Here is a 23,873-nt window from a genome sequence, read left to right on the forward strand (position 1 = left end):
TGATAAAGTAATTTTAGACCCTGGTATACCTATTTGAGTAGCCACGTTTCTTTTGCATTTTTGTTCAGTGTGATTGTATTTGGCTCAGAGTAAGTGAATAATTAATGTTAGTTGATTAATAAGATAATGATTGTGTTTTGAGTGGATTTGGATGGATGAAAGAGGCCACTTTTTGTGGCCAGATCTCTGTTTTTGTGCCATGGGCCCAGTATGCTAGGTTTTAGTGCTAATAATTATGTCCTTTGAATAGTCACCATCAGATTGATCATAAAGCTGTGGTAAATGAAAGCTTATATGAAAGCCAGTTTTTCTTTAGAAAGGGGAAAAACCAAAGCATTTTATCTCAGTGTTCCTCAGTAAGCTAGTGCTTCTTGGCAATTGTAAATTCTAAATTGGTTCTATTGCCTTTCTGTACTGAACTTGATAAACAGCTTGATATGTGGAGAACAGAGTAACTTAATTGTATCTGCGTAAGTCATTCATTTATTTATTCCATTAGCCAATACTAATTGAGCACCTACTCAATAATAATCGAGCCTGGCTTCGTTCTAGGTGCTTGGGAGGCAGCAGGGAACCAAACATAAAATCCCCGCCTGCCTGGAGCTCACACTGGGAGGGGGACAACAGACAAACGAGTAACATATATGAGCATAAGGTGATAAATCCTAAGGAGAAGGAAAAACCAGGAAATGGGGAACAGAGAATGCCAACATGGGAGGGGTCATAGTTTTTGAGAGCAAACCATAGTTTTTGAGAGCAGAAGTCTGGGGGGAAGTGTGAAGGAAGAGCAGGGCGGAGGCCGTGGGGGGGATGCGTGCCTGGCAGATTTGCAGTCACATCAGTCACGGCAGAGTAGGGTGGGAACAGGGCAGCCAGTCGGAGGCTGTGTCGCACTTCAGGTGAGGGATGATGGCGGATTGGGCCGAGTGTTAGCAGTGGAGGTGGAGAGAAGTGGTCAGATCGTGATTATAGTTTGAAGGTAGAGGTAGGGAGATTTGTTGACAGACTGGAAGGAGGGTGTGAGAGAAAGAGAGAAACAGAAGACGACTTCAAGGTTTGGAGCCCGACCCGTTGGAAGAGTAGAACTGACATTTACTGACAAGGTGAAGACTGGGGGAGGACCCAGTGCCTGTTGTTGTGTTTCTTATTCCCTTGTTTTACCTGTATGCATATTGCTTTTTTTCTTTTCACATTTGCTTTGAACACGGTACCAGAGCCTTTGGCTTGAACTGTCTTCAGGTCTCTCAAATGTGGCAAATAAAATGCATAGATAGTAAAATTTTTAAATTATTCGGGGTAACTTTTTGGGAAAGTGAAGTGCACTTTTTAAACAATGGTTTGATAAATAGACCCAGGGAAAGAAAGAACCATCCCGCCACGATTGTTCTAGTGACAGGCCTGTAGTTTGAGAGGTTGGAGATGTTCGGGGACGCAACACTGACATTGAGTTGAAAGAGTATTTCTTCTTTCTCAGTGATGTGGCCTATGGGTGAGCGTCAGGGGTGTCGAATGCAGATCTGACATTTCACAGGGCTGAGAAAGGTCTTGTGAATTAGTTCCCCAATGTGTCCACTCCTACATATCAAGGTGATTCATTCCCTTGGTTGTCTGTTTCAATTCCCTCTACTTTTAACTGTAGGCAAGTGAATGTAATGGTATAAAATACCCATTGCATGGATTAATTTAATTGTTATTTTTACCAGTAATACGAAGAATTTTACCGAGAATAATTACCAAGGATAATTTTACCAAGAATTAGTTTGGATAACCTACTTAAGATGACTCATGTTTTTCTAAACATTCCCGATTATATATTCACCATGGTTGGTTTTTGTTTTGCATTTTTGTATATTGTACATAGAATCTGAAGGTATTTATGTTGAACATTAACTAAACACATTATATTTTTCAGTGCCCACCAAATCTTCATAAGCAAGACGGATATGCATGCAATCAGAATCAGGTATGCTGGGTGATAAACTTTAAATGTAATTTTAAAAGGATTAGTTTGAGTTCTTTTTTTCTTTTTGATAAGTGTAACTTTGAAGGGAAATTGCAACTCAAAGAACAATAAATTATTGCAGTGGTCTTCTAATTCAGCATTGCTTCATAGCATATCAAATACTAAATATAGTATTATATTTAACCCTGGTGACAAATTGTCTGATTGAGGGCAAGGGAAAAAATGTAACAACTAAGGAATTACAAATTTAATTTATTGAGTTGTGACCCTCTTTCAATAACGCCAGCTTATTATGGGAAAGTCTGACTGTTATAGTGTGCTGTAATCTGTTATAATTAGGATTTTTTTCTTTCCTGAAAGCCATGTTGTAATGTAACATTCACACCCAAAAGAAGCTAAAGGTCATTCTGGAATCACCCAAGAAGCGTACCAACTTTTGTTTTCCATAAAATGTAAAATTATAGATGATTAAGTTTTGACTTCAAGAGCTGTACCCTGAGGTCTGTTCTGGGTTTTAGAATTTAACTGTCTGTTGTACTTCCCTTAAGATGTTTGTGATTTTTATTTTCACTGAAAATATTGGGGTATCGAGTGAAAAAAAATCAACTTATCTAAAACAACAAAAGGAGATCTTGCAGTACAAGTCTGGGGGAAACGGAACCGACTGTGTGGGCCTCCTAATGTGTGTCGCTGTCCTCAGGGCCGCTGCTACAACGGGGAGTGCAAGACCCGAGACAACCAATGTCAGCACATCTGGGGGACGAGTAAGTCATGTTTTCCTGCTTGGTGGCTGCACACAGGTTTCTCTCCATACTATCCTGCACTGCCAGTCTTGCTGAAAGACATGTACAGCTTGGTGTTTTCTTTTGTTTTATTTTATTTTATTTTATTTTATTTTATTTTATTTTATTTTATTTTATTTTATTTTTAAATGATTATTTATTTATTGAGAGAGAGAGAGCATGAGCAGATGAGGGACAGAGAGAGAGAGAGAGAGAGAGACAATTCCAAGCAGATTCCATGCTATCCGTGCAGAGCTGGATGTAGGACTTGATCTCAGAAACCATGAGATTATGACCTGAGCCAAAATAAAGAGTAGGATGTTTAACCAACTGAGCCTCCTAGATGCTCCCGGAGTGACGTTTTCAAAAATACTCTAGGAAAGGATGAGAGTAAAGAGGACTGTGAGTGTGATCACAAAACCACAGAAAACAACTGTTCAAGCTGAGGACTTGTTATCAGAACCAAGTCGTGTCACTCAGTGATCTGGCTGTCAGAGAAGGGGTCACTTCCACTTACAAAGATTGGGTTCGGTGGGATGGTCACATTCATTGTCGAGACACTTGCGTGATTCACTGTGTACCTTGGGTTTAACTTTTACCCCTCAAGTTAGCCTTCTGTTCTTTTACCCCAGAAAAGTACCAGACTTTTTAAAATTCTGTAATTCTATTATCTCACTTGGAAGGGAAGAAGTGCAGGTCCTTCCTGAGGGGCAGACACATAGAGATTGGGAACATAGTCGTGACTCTCAGTACATTCCCTAAGTGTTAATGCACCCCTTCTCTTCCTGACATTTACAGTGCCTTTCCAGCGAACTTCAACTTCAGCCTTTGGGGGCCAGACCACAACAGACAGAAAAGGGTCTGTCTTGTGGTGGAGGCTGGGTCACCCCCAAAGGAAAGAAAGCACATGAAGGGACAATAGAGCCCCTGCAGGAGTGATTTCAGTGTTTGGCAAATATCATTTAACTGAAAGGTTTACTTTCAGTGCTTCAGTTTTGACAGAGGAAAGATGATAGAGGCATATTTGTCTTTTAAAAGGTTTATACATCAAAACCCAAGTGTCGATACAAAATCTTAGCTGCCTAAGACTTTATAATATATTTTAATATTAATATAAAACAGACCTAAGGTTCTTTTTTTTTAAAATTTTTTTAATGTTTATTTTTGAGAAAGAGAGAGACATAGTGTGAGTGGGGGAGGGGCAGAGAGCAAGGGAGACACAGGATCCGAAGCAGGCTCCATGCTCGGAGCTGTCAGCACGGAGCCCAATGCAGGGCTCAAACCCACAACACGTGAGATCATGACCTGAGCCAAAGTCAGATGCTTAACCAGCTGAGCCACCCAGGCACCCCAGGCCTAAGATTCTTTATTAGTTTTCTGTATGCCACTTTCCCTAATGCCTGCTGATGGCCATTTCTACCTCCCTCCCTGAAACCCACCAAACAAGAATTTGGGAATCAGTTTGTTTTTCAAGTTAAAAACAGGGATGTGTTAGCACTGTCTTGTAGTAGCTTGCAAGAGCCAAGTGTTAAATTTTCAGGAATTTCAGAAGCCTGTTGCCGTCACATTGACGGTTGAAAATTAGCCATGTGTTAATTAGACCATGGAAATTTGCACAGTGGTATTTACACCATGGAAATTGGCATGGAAATTGGCAAATGCTATGAGTCAGGATTTTTTTTTTCTTTTTGTGGACAACCAGTTGTTAAGCATTTACCTGCACACTGCTGGTTGTGAATAACAAAGATGACTAACACAAATTCTCTTCTCTTGCTCATCTCCAAAAGAGGCTTCAGGGTCTGACAAGTTCTGTTACGAAAAGCTGAACACAGAAGGCACAGAGAAGGGAAACTGTGGGAAGGATGGAGACCGATGGATCCAGTGCAGCAAACAGTGAGTGGTCAGCTTCAGGGGCACAATGAGTGACTTGGAAGGCCTGGCTCAAATGTGACTTGGGCACAAAATAAGTGTTACTGATTTTTAATAAACAGTCAACGATTGAAAATGTTAAGAGTATGTACTTTAAGAACACATTAGTCTATCTAGAAGCAAATGGCTATGGACTAGGCAGTTGCCGTGGCACAGACTCACAACATTTCTGTAAAACATTTCTCCCATGTTGTCTTTTACCTGATGCTTGTCTGAAAAGACACTTTGCCAAGTGTTAAGACATAATATTGGGTCTTAATCTGCTACTTTTGCTGGAAGGTATGGCCTATGAATGTACTAGTATACACAAAGTTCTACAAGCACAATATGTGGATTGTCTATATTTCGGGGACAACTCGAAGTGAAGTGGTACATATTTTGGATCATTCCGTGAGTGCAATACCATTTGATTTAATTAAGCATCTAACGTCTATATCAGATTTTCCCCCCACTTCTAAAAAGCCTCTAGTTAGTGCATATTGGAGGCATCTTTACTCAGGAAATGACATATTTTTAGAGGACACTGGTAATAGTTTTCCCTGGATTAGTTTCGGAAAGTGAAAATTGTGATCGTATAGTTTATTAAAGTTAACTCAGTGACATGATCTATGGGACCATTAAGTTATGGGCCAAATTTCCTTCATTATCCTTCCGTATCCATAAGGATTCTCCCAGTTCTGAAGCAAAGCAAGGAGTTTTATTTTTCTAGTTAATGATCTCTCTGTGGTACTTTATGAAACTTTGCTATTCCATGTAGTCTTTGATGGTGGATGAGGCCTTAGGAGACAACAAATCTTTGACCAAAATTTCTTTAAAATTAAACCAAAATAATAGAACGTAACTTCTCAACTAATGTCTCACAGGTGAGGCACAGACATTCCAAAATATTGCTTCTCTTTCGAAGGTGACAGACAGTAGGAGGGAGTGGGGCCTAAAGTAGTAAAAGTGTATGTGGTTGGACACCTAGATTTCATTAGCTTCATTCATTAGCTTAATGTCCTGGACAAACCTCTCATTTCTCTGTGTCTGTGTCACTTCAAAAAGTTTGGGAGGCATTGGATTGGATCATTGTAAAAGATAGCTTTTGAACATCTAGTAATAGAACATCCAACCCCCAAGGGGGTAAAGAAAATTAATGCGTGGTTTCTGAAATGTTTAAAAATCGGGATATATAACATGTAAGCAGAAAAGTGAATAACACACAAATATTTAGTTTGCCAAATGATTATTACATGAATCTCCATGTCATTCCTACCTGGATCAAGGAATAGAACTTGCAGCATTGCAGAAAACGTATCCTTCCCTGCAAGGTGCCCTTGTCTCTCTCCCGCAGGTACTGCCATCCTTTTATGGCAATTACTTTCTTGGCTTTTACAGTTTGGCTTTCATCCTTAAACAATATATTTTGCCTAAGGTTTTGGTATAAAAGGAATCATACTTCATGCATTATTTTCTATTTTGCCTCTTAAGGTCAGCATTTTAAGCATCTTCCGTGGTGTGTGTTGTTGTTCATACGTATTGTTCATTTTTTTTATTTTCATTCGTATTCATATTCCCATCCCATGATGTATTTCTCCGCTCTGTGTTAATTTAGGTAGTTTCCATGTTTTGGCTGTTAGGAACCATACTGCTGTGGGTATTCTTATACGTGTAACTTAGCGCACACTTGTACATGTTTTTCTAAGGCCGATACCCAAAAGAAAAATGGCTAGGTTGGAGGGTATGTGTCTTTTCAGTGCCACCCAGATGATGTCACAGCTTTCTAAAATGGCTGTACTAGTAAACCCAACCGTCAGTAGTATGCACATGAGACTTTTGTGGAATCACATACTGACCAACACTTGGTATTAAAAGACGTTTTACTTTTATCCTTTCCGGTGGCATAAACTGCCATTTTATTTTGGTTTGAATTTGCATTTCCCTGATTGCAAATGGAATTTAGTACATTTCTGTAGTACATTTGTAGTACATTTATCGGACACGGATTCCCTTTGTTTTGATGTGTCATTTCAATTCCCTGCCCTTTTTTAGGGGAGAGTTCATTGTTTACTTAACAAATAAGCTGGAGGTAGCTGCTCTCATGGGGACGGGGGCAGGGGCGGGGGCGGGGTGTGTGTGTGTGTGTGTGTGTGTGTGTGTGTGTCATTTAACAGTGTCTCTAAGGACCCAGATGATTTTGACCCCGTAGCATGTTGGAGTGTCTGTCCTTCTGCTTGTGAACTCACGATGGCAAGGTTGGATACAAAGGCTGCACATTCAAAGACAGGCAGTGTGAGAGTAGGAACAAAAGGTCTTCTCCCTGTTGGGCTCTGACCTCTTATCCAGAAAGCAGCATTCTCCCCAGCAACTTCCTATCTGGCTCCTCTTCCAGTCACCACACCCAGGGGCCACTTTTAGCCCTATTAGGGCAGGACAGAGGGAAAGTGGCCGTAGGGGATGGGGGTGCCAGACTAGCTCAGACACCGGTCATGATCCATCTCTTGAGGTTGGGCATGTCGCTACCCAAACAAAACTGCGATCCTGTGAGCAAGGAAGGCGTGGGTCATAGCCAACCAACAGTATTTGAACACGTCTTTATTTAGAAGGAAAGAAAATATTTTCAATTTTTGAATAGATGTGGACTGAATAGTTGTGATTATTTTGAGCTTGATTCATCCTATCCTGTTCTGTTTTTGTTTTTATTTGACATGCTCAGTGATGTGTTCTGTGGATTTTTACTCTGTACCAATCTTACTCGAGCTCCACGCATTGGTCAACTTCAGGGTGAGATCATCCCAACTTCCTTCTACCATCAAGGCCGAGTGATTGACTGCAGGTAATATATTAAATGTTTGAAAATCTAATGAATCACGAGAATTACAAATTCAGAAAAATCAAATGAATTTTTTCTGTTTCTCACAAGAGGACTGTTGACTTTAATTTTATGATCACCTTTCATGTTTAGAGTTAAAAAACAAGGTTGTATATTGATTTGCAAATTACATTTGCTCAAAAATGGGACCACTTATTAGTAGTAGGGTCTTCTTTGTAATTATAACTGTTGAGTAGACTTACAGTGTCCATTTTGACCTATGGTTAAAGCTTTGAGCATTGTAATAGCTCAGTATTTGAACACTATGTGTGTTTTATTTTTTATCATAAAAAATAGACTTTATACTTCACGCAGCATATTTCTGCTTTAGAAGATGGTTTAATACTCAACATATAGAGCATATTTATTAAGATGTTATTTATAGTTGTAGGCATACATTTGATATCCAATTATCTGTGAGTATAGGGCACAGGAAGTATGAGGCTTATTTTTTAAATCACATGCACATGGTACTGTTGTGGCCCCAAACACATCTGGGATTCCCCTACAGAACCGCTTTTAGTGTCTGCAGACTTTTATCCGCAGTGTCCATAGAGTAGCTAACCTTCATCTTCTGTGAGTGAATGTAAGATTTGGAAACATCCAAAAAAAAAAAAAACAACTTTTGAAGAAGATTTAGTAAAGTGGTTGGGTGAGCAAATTGAAAACTGTTCTCTTGCTCGAATGATTGCTGGTTTTTGTTTCCTTTAAACTGCTCTGAAAACAATTCTAACCAGGTCCTAGACAATAAGATCCTTCCTGGAATAAATTTGTAATCTAATTACTTAGACACACATTCTTTGAATGTGTAAGTTTTCACACATCTTTAGATACGACAGCCTAATTAAATTATATATTCTAAACTAGTATATTATGTAAAAGCTGGCTTCTTTTGTTCTTAGGCAACTCACCCTTAGTCTTCATGCTGGTCTTGATTTAGCAAGTGAAGATTTAGTATATACTTTGTGCCGATGACATTTTTTCCCCAATGACATGCAGTGCAATAATGGCAATGAAATGTATTTCCTGTCCTCATGTTCTTTTATTGAAGGGAGGTGGGAAAGGGGGAAAGGCAGGGAGAGGTGGAGAAATGCTAGTAGCCATCTATGTCCACTGACAGCCTCTTTAATTTCATGAAGAGCAAGCCTCTTTCATGTTGGCTTTCTGTTTCTAACTATGGTGCTAATGGTTGCATGAATATCTTTCTCCTTTTAGTGGTGCTCATGTGATTTTAGATGATGATACAGATGTGGGCTATGTAGAAGATGGAACGCCATGTGGTCCATCCATGATGTGTTTAGATCGGAAGTGCCTACTGATTCAGGCCCTAAATATGAGTAGCTGCCCACTTGATTCCAAGGGTAAAGTCTGTTCAGGCCATGGGGTAAGTAGGCATCAGTGTTCCAGTTCAAACCTTTATTCTCTGGCATCCTCAAAGTTCACAGTCGTCAGACTTGCATTTCAGCCGTTCTCCTTTTGCGTCTGCTGCCAGTGCCTATGCACTATGATAATTTCCAGACTATCCTCACCTGCTAAGGATAATACCCATAGGTACCGAGATGGTTTTATTTGTGTTGTTTGTTTTATCACTGGCTATTTGTATTTCCCACATTGTCTATACCTTGCCAGCTAAAGAGGTGGAAGAAATTGGTAGGGTTCCTAAAAGAACTGTAGACCCCACGTGAACTACTTTGTGCCATTCAAGATAACTTTAGTCCTCTCAGTATTCCCTTTCGGCTACTCAGCATGTATACTGAGTATCTGTGTGTACAAGATCACATAGACTAGATGTTGAATCACTGATATAATTCACATGTTTAAAATTGTATAGTTCTGCTCCGCCCATTGCCAGCTGAAGAGAAAATGCTTTCCCCACTCACACCTGTATGTGTTTGTAATTCTGTGAACAAGGTGGGCAGACACTGCCTGGCAAACTGAGACTTAATATCTCGACACAGAATTTAATAATTATTAAAAAAATTTTTTTTCAATGTTTATTTATTTTTGGGACAGAGAGAGACAGAGCATGAACGGGGGAGGGGCAGAGAGAGAGGGAGACACAGAATCGGAAACAGGCTCCAGGCTCTGAGCCATCAGCCCAGAGCCTGACGCGGGGCTCAAACTCCCGGACCGCGAGATCGTGACCTGGCTGAAGTCGGACGCTCAACCGACTGTGCCACCCAGGCGCCCCGAATTTAATAATTATTTAAATTAGCTTAGTAAAAGAAAGACGTTTCAAAATTTATACAGACTTTAGAAATGGGAAAAAAATAGACATGAAGAAATTGAGAGTGATAACATAAAAGGAAAATGCTGGAAGGAAGGCAAAAATAATCAAAATATAGCTAGCTAGCAGAGGACGTGGAATACAACAAGGTAGAGAGGCCTTAGAAGGAAATGCCTAATGACTATTCAGGGTTTTGGGTTTGGTTGAATCCTAGGCTCACCAGTATAGCTTAGTGATTTAGAGCATGGTTTTGGAGGCTAGAAAGAACCATGGGTTTGAGTCCTGACTGTGCCCCTTGGTCTCCTGGTGACTTTGGGTAAGGCACTTACCTTCTCTTAGCCACCAGGGTGATGGGTAGTATGGGGATTAAATTAGATGCTATACATAAAGCGCTCGGCATAGGTACCTAGCACATAGTGAATGTTCAGTAATCACCGTTAAAATAAAAGCACTGGACAGACATTTCAGTTATTTCAGTTACCTCTCTGAAAACATCATAAAACTTAATGTCTAGAAAGGCCCTTCTTAATTCTGTACTTTTCCTCTTTTTCGTCCTGTTAAATAAAAGGTCAAATTCAACCTTGTTAATCGCAATCATGCTATTATAACACTTCATATTAAAAAGCTTCTTATACCAATAGGCTGATATTCAGTTTATCATCTGTAATGATCTGTCTCTGAATGTATTTCATAGGCAGATAAGAATTTAAACACCTCTATCTCTAGTTTGCATGGTTGTTTATTTCATCTAAATTAGAAGTCCATTCCAGCATGCTGTTTGGTCCCCAGGACAAGCAAAAGGAGACAACAGTCATTCTAGGAGGGTCTTCAGCCTGGCTGACTGAGAGAAGGGTGATACCAAGGGCAGGCAGGGGAGGTGGGTGTTATGCTCATTTGGACATGGTGAGGTAAAACAATGCATTGGTGATTTATTTCATCTGGTGTTTAATCTCTGGCCCTGCCACTGGAGCCCTGTATCTGTTAATTTCTTGAATTAAGCATATGTTTCTGAAGTATGTTCCTAGAAACAACTACTTCTGAAAAAACGACATTGTCAGACATTTGTGTAAATAATATCAACATAAACAATTGACATTTAGTTTAAAATTTTCTTCCATTTGGAGGCACCTGGGTGGTTCAATTGGTAGAATATGTGACTCTTGATCTCAGGGTTGTGAGTTTGAGCCCCACGTTGGGTGTAGAGATTACTTAAAAGTAAAATCTTAAAAAACATTTTTTTCTTCTTTTAATGGGTATTTCTCTATAATTAACAAGAAAACACCACTCAGCAATTTTATGTATATGTTGTCTCCCCTTTTCAACCATGGGAGACTTAAAAAATTCAAAGTGGTTTTTAAAGGCTTCCGCCCTGCCCCACGTCTCTTTTACATTCATCACCATTAGTCAAAAAAGCAGAATGAGGGCACTTGGGTGGCTCAGTTGGTTAAGCGTCCGACTTCAGCTCAGGTCACGATCTCGCGGTCCGTGAGTTCTAGCCCCGCGTCGGGCTGTGGGCTGACAGCTCAGAGCCTGGAGCCCACTTCCGATTCTGTGTCTCCCTCTCTCTCTGCCCCTCCCCCGCTCACGGTCTGTCTCTCCCTCTCAGAAATAAATCAACATTAAAAAAAGATGTTTAAGAAGCACCATGAAAATGTCCCATTTCTGTTTTTTGTTCCTCACAGGTGTGTAGTAATGAAGCCACCTGCATCTGCGATTTCACCTGGGCAGGGACAGACTGCAGTATCCGGGATCCAGTTAGGAACCTTCACCCCCCCAAGGATGAAGGACCCAAGGGTTTGTGCGATTTCAGTTTCAATTCATTACATGCTGAATTTGTTGGCACTCTTCCGATGGTGCCAATATAACAAGTGAAACGATTTGAAAGGAGACACTCCAGAGTATCTCTTTTGCCATTCAAACATATAATTCATGTTACTGAAGCATTAAGGATTCTAGAGTGACGTAGTGAAGCGTTTGAATTTCCCCTAGTTTAGAACTGAGATTAGAAAGAAGTAAATGTACCAATTTCCTCCCTTGCAGTTTCCTTTCTTTCCTATAAACCTCCTTCCTTTTCCATAAGCACATATGTTAATCATTGTACCGTTTGTCTCCACTCTGCCAGTTTTCTAATAGGTAAAATCTTTTTGGCTAACATGAGACTCTAGTCATTCCTCAGAATTAGAATCCTCCAGAGGGAAATTGCTGTCTTCTATGCTCTGCTTAAACACGTTTTTGATTGGGAAGAAGTGGAAAATCTTCACAGAACTATATATATTTTTTAAGTTTATGTATTTATTTTGAGGGAGAGAGAAAGAGCATGTGTGAGTTGGGCAGGGGCAGAGAGAGAGAGAGAGAGAAAGAAAGAGAGAGAGAATCCCAAGCAGGCTCTGTGCTATCAGCACAGAGCCTGATGCAGGGCTCGATCTCACAAACTGTGAGATCATGACCTGAGCCAAAATCAAAAGTCAGACGCTTTACCAACTGAGCCACCCAGGTTCCCCCAAAATCCTCACCGAACTTTAATTCTTCAAAGAGAATATGAAAGATCTGGACTTTGTTTTAGTCAGTTATCAGAAAGAGAGACATTAGAATTTTAAAATTAGAAGGAGTCTCAATGGCCATCTAGAACCACCCTCATCTTGCAGATGAGAACACCCAGGCCTTGAAGACAGGTGACATTTTATAGTTATCCAGGTAGCCAGAGACAGAGCTGGGACCAAGACCCAAGTGCCCGATCTCAGGCCCAGTCTTTTCTGTTACGTTGTGTTATAACATGCTCTTTATCATCATAAACTTGGTAGTCACTTTCTCATTATTCCTCCCCCATTCCCAAGCCCTCATATGATTTCAAAGATCTAAAATAAGTCATCAATTGCAGTAGGCTTATTACAGCATCTATAGCATTGTACCTGAGAAACCAGAGTTTCTAGAGCAGGGGATGTGTCCCAGTGACATCGTACATCACGTTCTTTTTCATGGTGCCACTAATGATATTTTATAAATAACTATCATGATTTTTTCCTGCAGGTAGGAAAAGTACCTATAGAAGTAGTGTCATTTTGATTTGCCTAGTTTTGCATGGGAGCTCATTTAAACTCTCTGAACTTCAGCATCGGGAAAATATTGGGAAAATATGACTTTGAAAAGTATATGAAGCGCCATGCTCCTCAGTTCCTGAAGAGATTTAGCTCATCTGGGTGCATGTGTAATGTTCAGTAATAGTGGGTGTGTTAAAAAGTCTCCTTGCGTTTACTTAATATGCCTATGATATTGAAATTCTGTAAGAAGAACCATAGTCACACCCTCACAGTCTATTTCTGTTCTCCTATTTGTAAAAAGGAACCAGTTCCACTTTTACATTTAGTCTTAAAACTGGAACAAAAAATTCTTGGATCCACCTTCAGAAGTTAGATTTAGAGCAGATTTCAAACTCTGACTAGAGAAGCAGACGTTCATTCTTTCCAAATTTTCTCTCCCTGGCACGTCTGTGATTCTCTTAAAGATCTAGATGCTGTTTCTTCAAGTGATATATAAAGAAGAGATGAACAGAGCTAAATTGGCTTAGCCTCTGTCCTTTTTCAGTACGTGGGGGTAGAGGGTTAGCAGTTGTCCGATTCTGTTTCCCATTCCTTCACCCACCTATGCCTAGAAAGCTTAGTTGGGAGGGTGTGAAGCAAACAGCTGCATTCTGGAAAAGAGGAGATTCACAGCCGCCTTCTGTTTTGTTTTCCTTTTCCCCATGGTGCTCTTCTATATTATCTTTTAAAAATAACTTTTATGACCATTCAAGTAATACTTGTTTATGGTAGAGAATTTTGGAAATAAGGAAAAGATTAAAAAGAAAATAAAAATCACCCCTAATGCCACAACTCAGAGGTAATCAGTATACACATTCTGGTGTATTTCTTTTCTGTCGCATGTTTTCTTTTTTCATTATTAGTGAAGACAATGGAGTCACGAAAGTAAAGGCACCCCCTCGTTCTAAAATTGCTAAAATCCTCGTGACTCTGGTAATCTTTATTAAATAGAAAAAAGCCATTAATTACTATCTATGAAGAGCAGTTATTATTGTAAATTATTAGAATTCTAGAAAAGTCAAGTAGTTTTAGCATGACTAAATAATAGCTTTATCTATGATGGTTATTAATATCTTTTCAGCCTCTATAAACAATCCGTTAATACATTAGTAAAATGAGAAAGAAACAAAATCACAATTTTAACACCTTGTTGTCGGTTTTATGATTTTGTTTTTGATATTCTGGTTAAAAGAAAATGATAAGAGAGAAACTAGCTACTTCTTTTTTTTTTTTTTTTAAGTTTATTTTTGGGACAGAGAGAGACAGAGCATGAATGGGGGAGGGTCAGAGAGAGAGGAAGACACAGAATCTGAAACAGGCTCCAGGCTCTGAGCCATCAGCCCAGAGCCCGACGCGGGGCTCGAACTCCCGGACCGCGAGATCGTGACCTGGCTGAAGTCGGACGCTTAACCGACTGCGCCACCCAGGCGCCCCTAGCTACTTCTAATTGTATCCAGATAGCAAATATTTATTGGCCATCTACTATTTAAAAGGCAGCACATCCTTGGCATATTGTAGGCACTCAATAAATATTACATCCTTTCCCTTTGGGATCATATGAAGGAAACAAAATGGTGCATGCTAGTGCTGATTTTCAGTTTGCCAGTAACCATTTGTATTGCGTTGTCGAAGAGTAGCAGGTCATGAACTCAAGACACTGAAACAATCTGTACTTTCTTGACTGTGGGTGCCAAGGTTGCTTGTGAGGTGCCAAGGTTTTTCTGTAACTGATTGCCATATATTCTTTTTCATGATCGAAGTAGTTTGGTTGGCACTGGCCTTATGGATCACAGTGTTTGGGTGCTTCTCAGCTGCTTGCCATATACAGTGGGCAAGACCCAAGTGATCTGACCTGTCATATCCACGGATGAAGGCTTTTCTGTATAGATACAGTGACAGGGTATTAAAACATACTTAGTTTTATTTAATTTTAGTGTGTTTGCTTGTTATGGAGGAAAAAATTCAAAAACAAAGCTGAGAATATTGCCTTTTGTATTATTAACATGGGCATAAAAGATAAATTGTATACAACTGCAGGCCTCTGAATCAAAACATAATTAGTAAAAAAAAAAAAAGGAGAACTCTGTGACTTTGTTTCAGCTGATGAGGGTGTCAGAAGTGAGCCAATGTGTTTTGAGTATTTCTCTTATTTTAACAGAAAGTTTCTGGAAGAATAAAAACTCAACCTCTCCATCTGGGTAGGGGCAACCCCCCCCCACACACACATAAAATATTGCCATTCAATCAAAAAGAATGAAATCTTGCCATTTACAATATTGCCATTGCAACATAAAAATACTGCCATTCAATCGAAAAGAATGAAATCTTGCCATTTACAACTACGTGGATGGAACTAGAGGGTATTATGCTGAACAAAATTAGCCAGTCAGAGCAAGACAAATATCATATGACTTCATTCATATGTGGAATTTAAGATACAAAAGAGATGAACATAAGGGAAGGGAAGCAAAAATAATATAAAAACAAGGAGGGGGACAAAACATAAGAGACTCTTAAATATAGAGAACAAACAGGGTTGCCGGAGGGGTTGTGGGAGGGGGGAAGGGCTAAATGGGAAGGTGCATTAGGGAGAACACTTGTTAGGATGAGCACTGGGTGTTATACGTAAGGGATGAATCACTGGAATCTACTCCTGAAATCATTATAGCTCTATATGCTAAGTAACTTGAATGTAAATTAAATTTAATTAATTAATTAAAAAGCTAAAAAGAAACATTGCCATTGAAGTTGGCTCTGCACTTGTTGACCCACAGTTTATTTGCTCCAATGTCTCAAACCAAAATTATTAAAAGACAGGAAATAGCATTTCAAAGCAGAAACCATGTGAGCAAAGATTTTTTTTAAAAAGATTTTCCATTACATACTACTTCACTCATGTTTTCTACACTGTCATTTATTTCCCATATTTTTACATATGAAGATTCTTCCGGTCCCTCATCTCCCAACATGTGTCCACCGAATTCGCCGAAAGAAGTTATTTTACTTCATCCTAATGGGGTAGAATAAGTTTGCGCCTTTTAAAAGGCCTGGAACTCCCACAGGCTGTAGGAGAGTCAGTAGAAGTACTGATAATTTTTGTCAATTTGTGGGCATTTTTTCATGGTGCTTATTATGCAACGCAATGGAACTTTTCTCACTGGATGGTTTGCAGCAGCATTACAGGAGGAAAGAGAAGAAACTGTACATACCACATTTTCATCGATAAGGAAGGGCAGAGACGCTGCTAAGAAGCTTTGGTTAGACCCTTTCATTATGTCCACAGTCATCACATCAGAGACAGAAGGGCCTTCGTGGCCATTCAGTCCAGACCCATTGTTTTACAAATGGGTCTAACTTAATTCCCAAGGGTAACAGAGCCAAGAGTAAAACATAGATCACCTGGTCTTGAGCCTAATACTTTTTCTGTTATTGCACACTGACTGCCTCACTGAAAGCTGAGTATTAAGTTACTCTGCGGGTTCTCACAGCATAGTAATAAGTAGAAAGGGTGAGGCAATAAGCAGGTAATGATTAAGCATATTAGCTCATCCATTGCTTCTCAAGGGAGTATTATATTATTAGCATTTCGTATCTTGAAAGCAATAATTTCTAAGTCTTAATACCTTAAAGAGCATTATTAATGTTTACATTTACCTTTTGTGTATATCTGTTGCTTCCTTTGTGAATGCACACATCTTTGATTTTGTAGTTCAGATGAGTAGATATGAGGTATTATGGTAGTATATGATTACACTCTTGCAGAATTATGTATCACCTATGTATTTTTCTCGTCAATAATGGCCTCATCAATAACTTTTAAGGGTTTACCAGGTTTTAAAAGTTTTCAGTAACTGAGTTTATTTTGTTTGGGTTCAGAAAAACTCCATGATATTTCCATTGACAGTGTCTGAAATAATATTCTTATATGAAGTTAATTTGTTTTTCGTCTTTTTAGACATTTGTCCCAGTGTATCTGAAAATGAACTTAACTTTTTAAAAAATTCATGGGAAAGAGTAAGGAGATCTGATTGTGTGTCTGACAATGAAATACGGAGCTAGAAAATATGTGTGTCATGCCAATATTGTATTCTAACATATAAAGAATATATTTAGTATTTATTTCTAATCCTAAATGTTAGCAAAATCATAAATTCCTGCAGAGAGAACTTTGATTTATAGAGCACAAATGATGGCTTTGATGCCTCCTGCCTTTGAAGTATTCGGGATGCAGGATTATAGCGCCTTTTGCTCATTAGAATCACATGGATGAAATAATGCACCTTTTTGTTTCAGAAACTCTCTAAAAGTAAGAAAAAAGCCCCAACTACTCAGTTTCAAAAGCGCAATTTCACGCTATCTGAAGCATGACTTGTCTGTGGAAGAATTCTACATATAAAGTAAGAATGTCTTAAGAAAAGGAGAAAATTTACAGTTTGTATCTTAATATTACATACTTATCAAAAATTCTGCCTGTTAGCACATGTGAGCCTAGGTAGCAGGGAAGCAACACTAAAAACAATGATAATAATAAACCAACAAACATCAGAATTTAATAAAACAAAAATGAGGACATATTGCTAGAAAATAATTTCCACAAACAAGTTATAATACAAAGGTAAGTACGTTAAAGAATCAGGAAACAAAGTCGCATCCCTAATAGGGGGATTGCGTTATTAGTTATGAGTCTTTACAAGTTTCATCTCCAGGTTTGGTGTAATGCAAAGAAAGTGAGGTATATCATCATGTACCCAGCATAGTTCCTGGGACAAAAAACACATCTAGTAGATAATGAATGAACAAATAAATGCGTGAATGAATGAACAATTACAGTTGCATCATAAATAAGTTAGTATAGAGGTCAAAAGGAGAGCCCCAAAAGTCCAAGGGAGGTTTTTTTCTCAATAAGAAGGTAAATCCTTTGTAGCTCTGGGGAGCAGCTGAAACCTGTTTTCAAATTTGTCCCCTATAAAAATCTACCCACTTGTGAGCCAAGCAATTCATTCATGTCAATTTAACAGCAGGTTGAGTCACTGCGCGCTGGAAGAAATAACCCTGTTAAGTATCGCGATCAAGAGTCACGTGTATTTTACATACCTTTGCAGTACACCAGAATTAAAGGTAGCGGGCAAACAAGGAGGAGGGGGAAGACTTTTGAAAAAGCTTTTTTCCCCACTTATTTTGTCTTGTTTTGGTGCTAGCAGTGGTTATCAGTTAAGAATTGGGAGATAATTATTCTTGCTCAGCAGAGATTATAGACTGTATCCGTTTCTCTGGAATGCATATTTGAAGTGTCTGTAGGGATGCCTTGCTCCTCTGGTTGGTTTCTAACACCCACATGATGGATTGCCTAATTCTCTTTATGCTACAGAGAGGAATTATATCTGTAGCAAATAAAAAGGCCTTTTTAAATTGTTATTCATCATTCATGCAGTTATAATTTTTAAAAATTAACACACATTCATTTACTATCACATTTTACAGGTGTGTTGTGTGTGTTTTTCCTGCAATTTAGCATATGTAGCTTATATAAACATTGAAGAGTTAATAGGAGTTTCAGGTATTTTGGCTCTGAGGGCCAATGCCTAAATCTTAAGCAAAAAAAAAAAAACCCAAAAAACCCCCCCAAAAAACCAAATTGTAATATAATATGTCCTTGTTAATTTAGTATTTTGAAGGCAATTATTTTCGAAGATCTTAAAAAATGAGTATTTATATTTATAGTACCTTTCATTCCAGTATTTGCCTCCACAGTTGAGAAATCTGAGATATGGTTTGGTTATTTTGAATTCTAATATACTGTCATATCTGGAAAACATCACCACCACCTTGTATGTTGGTCTTTTTTCCATTCCCCTCAATGCGCTTGGTAGACTTTCTGTTTTCTGTTGTGTTTCCGTTTTTTTTGTTTTGTTTTGTTTTGTTTTGCTTTTTATTAACAACTCAGGTTGTGCCTAGCTTAGGATAAAAACTAGAATCTCTCACTCTTTTGTTTGCCCTGCGATTAAGTGGATGTACCCCTACTCACCAGCGTTGGCGATCAAGGTTCTCTCTCTTCTTTGGGAGAGTAGTTGGACCCAAAAGGTCAATGAACACAATACTAAGCCTTAAAAAACTGTGAGTTCAAATCATGGCTCTTTGTTTTCCTTCACCGTCTCACAGCACACAATCTGTGCCATGCAGCCTTGTCAAAGTTAATCTCTCTTTTCATTAGTAAAGTGATTTGAAGCCAGCGCTTTTGATCGCATGAAGATAGGAGATAAAGTGTGTATATGTCCACACGCTTGCACGCGCGCACACACACAGACACAGTCAATCTTAAATAATCTGCCTTCCTGCCCCAGCACTAAACTTCTTGCCTGTGTGGAGAGCAGCCTGGGCACCTCTGGGCAGTGCAGACCCTTTTTGCAACATCTGAAAGCTCAGAGCTCAGCACGGAAGTGGTGATGTGCAGGGGTGGAGTGTCTCCAGTCAGTAATCTACCATTGGGTGATCTGAAGCAATCAGTGCTTCCCAGCGACCCTGACTTTCTCCGAGTGCATAGTTTATGCCCTGCAAACTGTAAACAACCAACAACAACAACAACAACAACTAAACACCCAAAGACTGTGCCAGAAACCCGAACATTGCAGAGTTATGTGCAATACACTTTTCCAGGTGAAAATGTACTTAATTTTAAAGATAGTCTTTTAAATTTGTAGGATTTTCATAAAATTGAACGTAAGTTCTAAAGTTTGAAAAGATGCAGCTTCTTAGGTGTTTTTTACAGTTTGAGAAGTTTGTGAAGTATGCTAACGGTCTGTTACTTTGGAATTAAAATCCAGACTTGCTGTTATGCTGTTTAAATGACATTTTCATTCCAACTCATTCCTTGTAGGAACTGTAACTCAAATTAGATTATTTATATGTTTAACAGTATTTATAAGAGAGGATTTTTTAAGTAGGGTTTGTAGAGTTTGAAGTTAAATTAGCCTCAACATTATTCTCCAGTATTTTCAATGTGTATGTAGACCTTCATTTTAAATTTTGAAGCAGAGATGTCAGTATTTAACTGACTTTCAAAGCATTTCCTGACTAGATTATGTTGTGTGTTAGCGCAATCAGTGTGTGATTCATTTCCTTTGTTAAAACCATCTCCGTTTTCCCTCCACACAGTGCACATGACCACAAGCAGGCTAATAGGTGCTGTGGCAGGCACCATTCTGGCCCTGGGGGTGATTTTTGGAGGCACAGGGTGGGGAATAGAGTAAGCATCTTTGTGAGTCTCGGAGTGTTTCTGTTTGGTTCCCGGTGTGTGAACTGACTGCTGGTACCTAATCCCCACCGCGTGTTGTCTCGTTGACGCGTTCCCCTTGCAAGTGCACCTTGTGGTGTTATTTGGATGTGTCTGTGTTGTGTGGTTTCCTCGTGCAGTGAAGAACCTTCTCCTGTCTGGAACAATGTGGGGCATAAAATAATATTGGGGTGCTTATGATGTCTTCACAATTGAGACGATGGTCCAAAAGCTTCCATTGTTCTTCTACTTATAAAAGTAATTTTAAGATACAGACCTTTTATTGTCATTATTTTTTATTGACAAAAAATGCTTTTATGTGAGTGTTTTATCAGTATTCTTGAAATGAATGCAATCTTCACCGAATAAATCCACGTTTACAGCTGGGAATTATTAATAGTTGCAGCTTCTTTTGAAGATAATTTGAGTGATAGTCACTAATATTCCCTCCATGTATTTAAAGTGATATGGGAAGCTTTGGCTTAACTTTTTAAAGAAGATACTTAGTATATTGCCTTCATTTTTAAAATAGAAAATAGATTGATAATTCAAATTAGAAGCTTCCATAACTGCGTGGGACCAAAGAGTGTGAAGAAGAAAAAGATATTTATCCAAGCCGGCAAAACCTTAAGGGGAGTAGTTGCAGATTATCTGGTGGCTTTGTCTTAAAAATAGCCAGTGCACAAATAAATTGTGTGTCCCTGGCCCGCGTTGATCTTTCACAGAAATACAGGTCTTCCGGTACCTCTATTAAGGTTGCTGTGTACTTGATCCAAGCCTCAGAATAGCTGTCCGTTCTCCATGGGATATTATTTTCATGAAGTTGCTGATCTGTAGACTAAAAGGTTTTCGTGATTCCCCCCCTCTCTCTAATTATAGGAAGAACATTTACAAATGACAGAAATACCCTTTCCCATGCTGTCTCTGTGTTCACGGGGATGGGTGACACTTCACAGTGGCCCCGGATGAATTACTGGTATCTTAAGGAACCACCAGATAGCCTCTACTCAACCTGTCCAAACCATGGGCACGTTGATCGTGTAACACGCATTCCTCCTTAGTCCCAGTGATTGTGGCCCACAGATGCCCTTCCATACCGGTACTGGGAGACCCAGACACCGAAATAGTACAAGGAAAGCAGGCCTGTAGTTCCCACTCTGTGTGGAAGATTACCCGAACCTTCTCTCCCCTGGTTTCAAGGACTTTGACTAGATTTACACCTGCCAACTCACCTCCCATGGGTACAGACTGTGAACTAGTTAACCCAGGGCAGCTAGAAAGACTGGAAAAGATATTTTGTTTCTCTTTACCTATTAGAATATAAAGTTTTAGAGCAGAGGTAACATTTAGAGAAAACAAAAACTTTGCCTTGTAAAATTTCACCTTAGATCTGCTGACTGGATTACCTATAGAAGTAACATTCCTTTTCCAGGGGAAATTCTATACATACATTTATGTGAAATTCCTCCTTGAAGAAAGGTAGTTTTTGAAAAAATCATCCCAAGTGTGGTTTTAGATTATTTATTGACCATAATTGTGATGTGCTGCAAAGTACCAACTAAGGGATGAATTTTAATAACTTTCCCTTTGAGTCTTAGAGCTAGGCAACCCCCAAGGCATTTGTTGTAAAGCATAGTCCTTGTGACCAGTGTCTGTTTTCATCATCCCTTCCAGTCTTGTTGGTTTGTGGCTATTTCTGGTTGTGACAGGTAAGTCTGTATAAGTGTATTATTTTTTCTAAAAATAGATTTGTTATTTATCATTCTTGGCTTATGCACTATTTTTTGTTTATTAGTTTACTGATTGTTTTCCTTCAAATTCTAAATTTTGTCATAATTGCTAAATCATACAGTTTTTTAAAAAAAATCCATGATAGTACAGTATACATTGTTTTAACACCTCCTGGCTTAGCTAGTAGTGTCATGTTCATTTAGTCACTAGAAGGTTTGGAAGTTTTTTGTTTGTTTGGGTTTTTGGGAGCAGGGGGCAGGGGGTTATTTCTACACCTTAGTTTATAATTGTAAATCAGGACTCATTTGTCATGAATTATCTATTGATTCTAATCCCAACCTGTCTTCTGAGCTAGTAAAGTACAAATCATGTCTAAAGCCTAAGGTACATGGAAATATAAATATTTTCTAAATGTTTATTTCAAAATATGTTTCCTTGTTAAAATGTGGGGAGGAAATACATATAAGTGGACTGTTTCATTAGAGCAGGGGTTAGCAAACTTTCTGTAAAGGGCCAGAAGGTAAATAGTTTTGACTTTGCAGGCCACAGGATGTTTGTCACAGCCTTGTGACTCTGCTGTCTTAGCACGAAAGAAACTGTAAACCACATGAAAATGAATTAGCGTGGCTGTATTCCAACAAAATTTCTTTGCAAACCAGTAAGTGGAGCCAGATTTGGCCAGTGGGTTATATAGTTTGCTGACCCTTGATTTATAGCATAAGCTTTGGAGTCAGACACATCTGTGTTCAAATCTTGCCTCTGTCACTACATTCTAGAAGCCACTGTTTCTTCATCTAATAAACAGGGATAGTCATAATTCTTACCCCGTATGGTTTTTGTGAGGATCCAGTGAGATGTTTTGTCACATGGTTAGACCCTCACCTGGTACACAGTAAGTGCTCAGTGTAGAGTAACTAACCTGCTTTGATTGCTGTCACATTACTCTTTATTCTTATTTGTGCATTTCGGAAGGCCACTGAGATTTGGGTTCTGTAGAACCTCAGTGGTTAGTCCTGAGAATGAGTCACGAGCCCATGCGCCCGAAGAGACCGCATCCCCGAGACCTCCGCTGCAGCTGTCTCCCACCTTTCCACTCACCCTCACAAACCCTGAGTGGTCTCTGAGTAAAAACATACAACACACACGATTTTAGTGCTGCTAAAAGTGGCATCCGTTTGTGTGCACAGTTGAGGGCACTGATGTGAGCAGAAAAGAGAATTTTTTTTATGCAGAAATGAACATAAACACAAAGTCAAGGATTTCAAGGGAAATAGCAAAATTGGCCTTATGACTTCTGAAACGGGATATTCAGTTACGATCGGAAGTATTTTGTTGTTGGGGGCACTCTACCTGTTAGCATCCGGAAGGATGTGAGGTGCAGAATAATTCCTGTGCTAGTTAACGTTGCTTACATTTAAAAATCGTGAGCTAAGGCATTTTCCCCTGTGAGTGGAAAGGATGTGCTGTCATATGCGTTAAGTCTTTCTTACTCGATGGAAACCCCACTTTGTATTTTCTTTCTTGCTGTCCTTTCTACTCCCTTTTTAAACTCTATCTCCAGGCCTCGAATTTCAAATGGGAACTTGAAAGATAGTCTCAGTTGAGCCGGCAGAATCTTTTTTCCATTTCTACAGAATTACCCGGATGAGTTTTCCGCTTCCTCCCTATCTTGCCTTTGGAACCACAAGTTGTTGTTTAAACACTGTATGGATCCTTACAGTGAAGAAATGCCTCTCTGAGCACAAGGCTTTCAAGTCAGATCTTTATTAGTAACCTCCTTCTGACTTTTTTTTTTTTTCAACGTTTATTTATTTTTGGGACAGAGAGAGACAGAGCATGAACGGGGGAGGGGCAGAGAGAGAGGGAGACACAGACTAGGAAACAGGCTCCAGGCTCCGAGCCATCAGCCCAGAGCCTGACGCGGGGCTCGAACTCACGGACCGCGAGATCGTGACCTGGCTGAAGTCGGACGCTTAACCGACTGCGCCACCCAGGCGCCCCTGACTTTTTTTTTTTTTTTAATGTTTATTTATTTTTGAAAGA

The 23,873-nt window shown here is 39.2% G+C and overlaps 1 protein-coding gene across 3 annotated transcripts in view; it reads left to right on the forward strand.

Annotated features, from left to right (window-relative positions):
• ADAM23 (ADAM metallopeptidase domain 23) overlaps positions 1 to 23,873 on the forward strand; it is a 189,277-nt gene that overhangs the window by 141,585 nt on the left and 23,819 nt on the right. For all 3 annotated transcript variants that reach the window (XM_043577617.1, XM_043577619.1, XM_043577618.1), the window contains exons 19-24: positions 1,913 to 1,963; positions 2,664 to 2,727; positions 4,533 to 4,638; positions 7,370 to 7,489; positions 8,741 to 8,909; positions 11,435 to 11,546. In XM_043577617.1, the coding sequence (XP_043433552.1) occupies positions 1,913 to 1,963; positions 2,664 to 2,727; positions 4,533 to 4,638; positions 7,370 to 7,489; positions 8,741 to 8,909; positions 11,435 to 11,546 (622 nt within the window). The remainder of the gene's footprint in view (positions 1 to 1,912; positions 1,964 to 2,663; positions 2,728 to 4,532; positions 4,639 to 7,369; positions 7,490 to 8,740; positions 8,910 to 11,434; positions 11,547 to 23,873) is intronic.

This window comes from Prionailurus bengalensis, chromosome C1 (genome assembly GCF_016509475.1).
Source record: "Prionailurus bengalensis isolate Pbe53 chromosome C1, Fcat_Pben_1.1_paternal_pri, whole genome shotgun sequence".
NCBI lineage: Eukaryota > Metazoa > Chordata > Mammalia > Carnivora > Felidae > Prionailurus > Prionailurus bengalensis.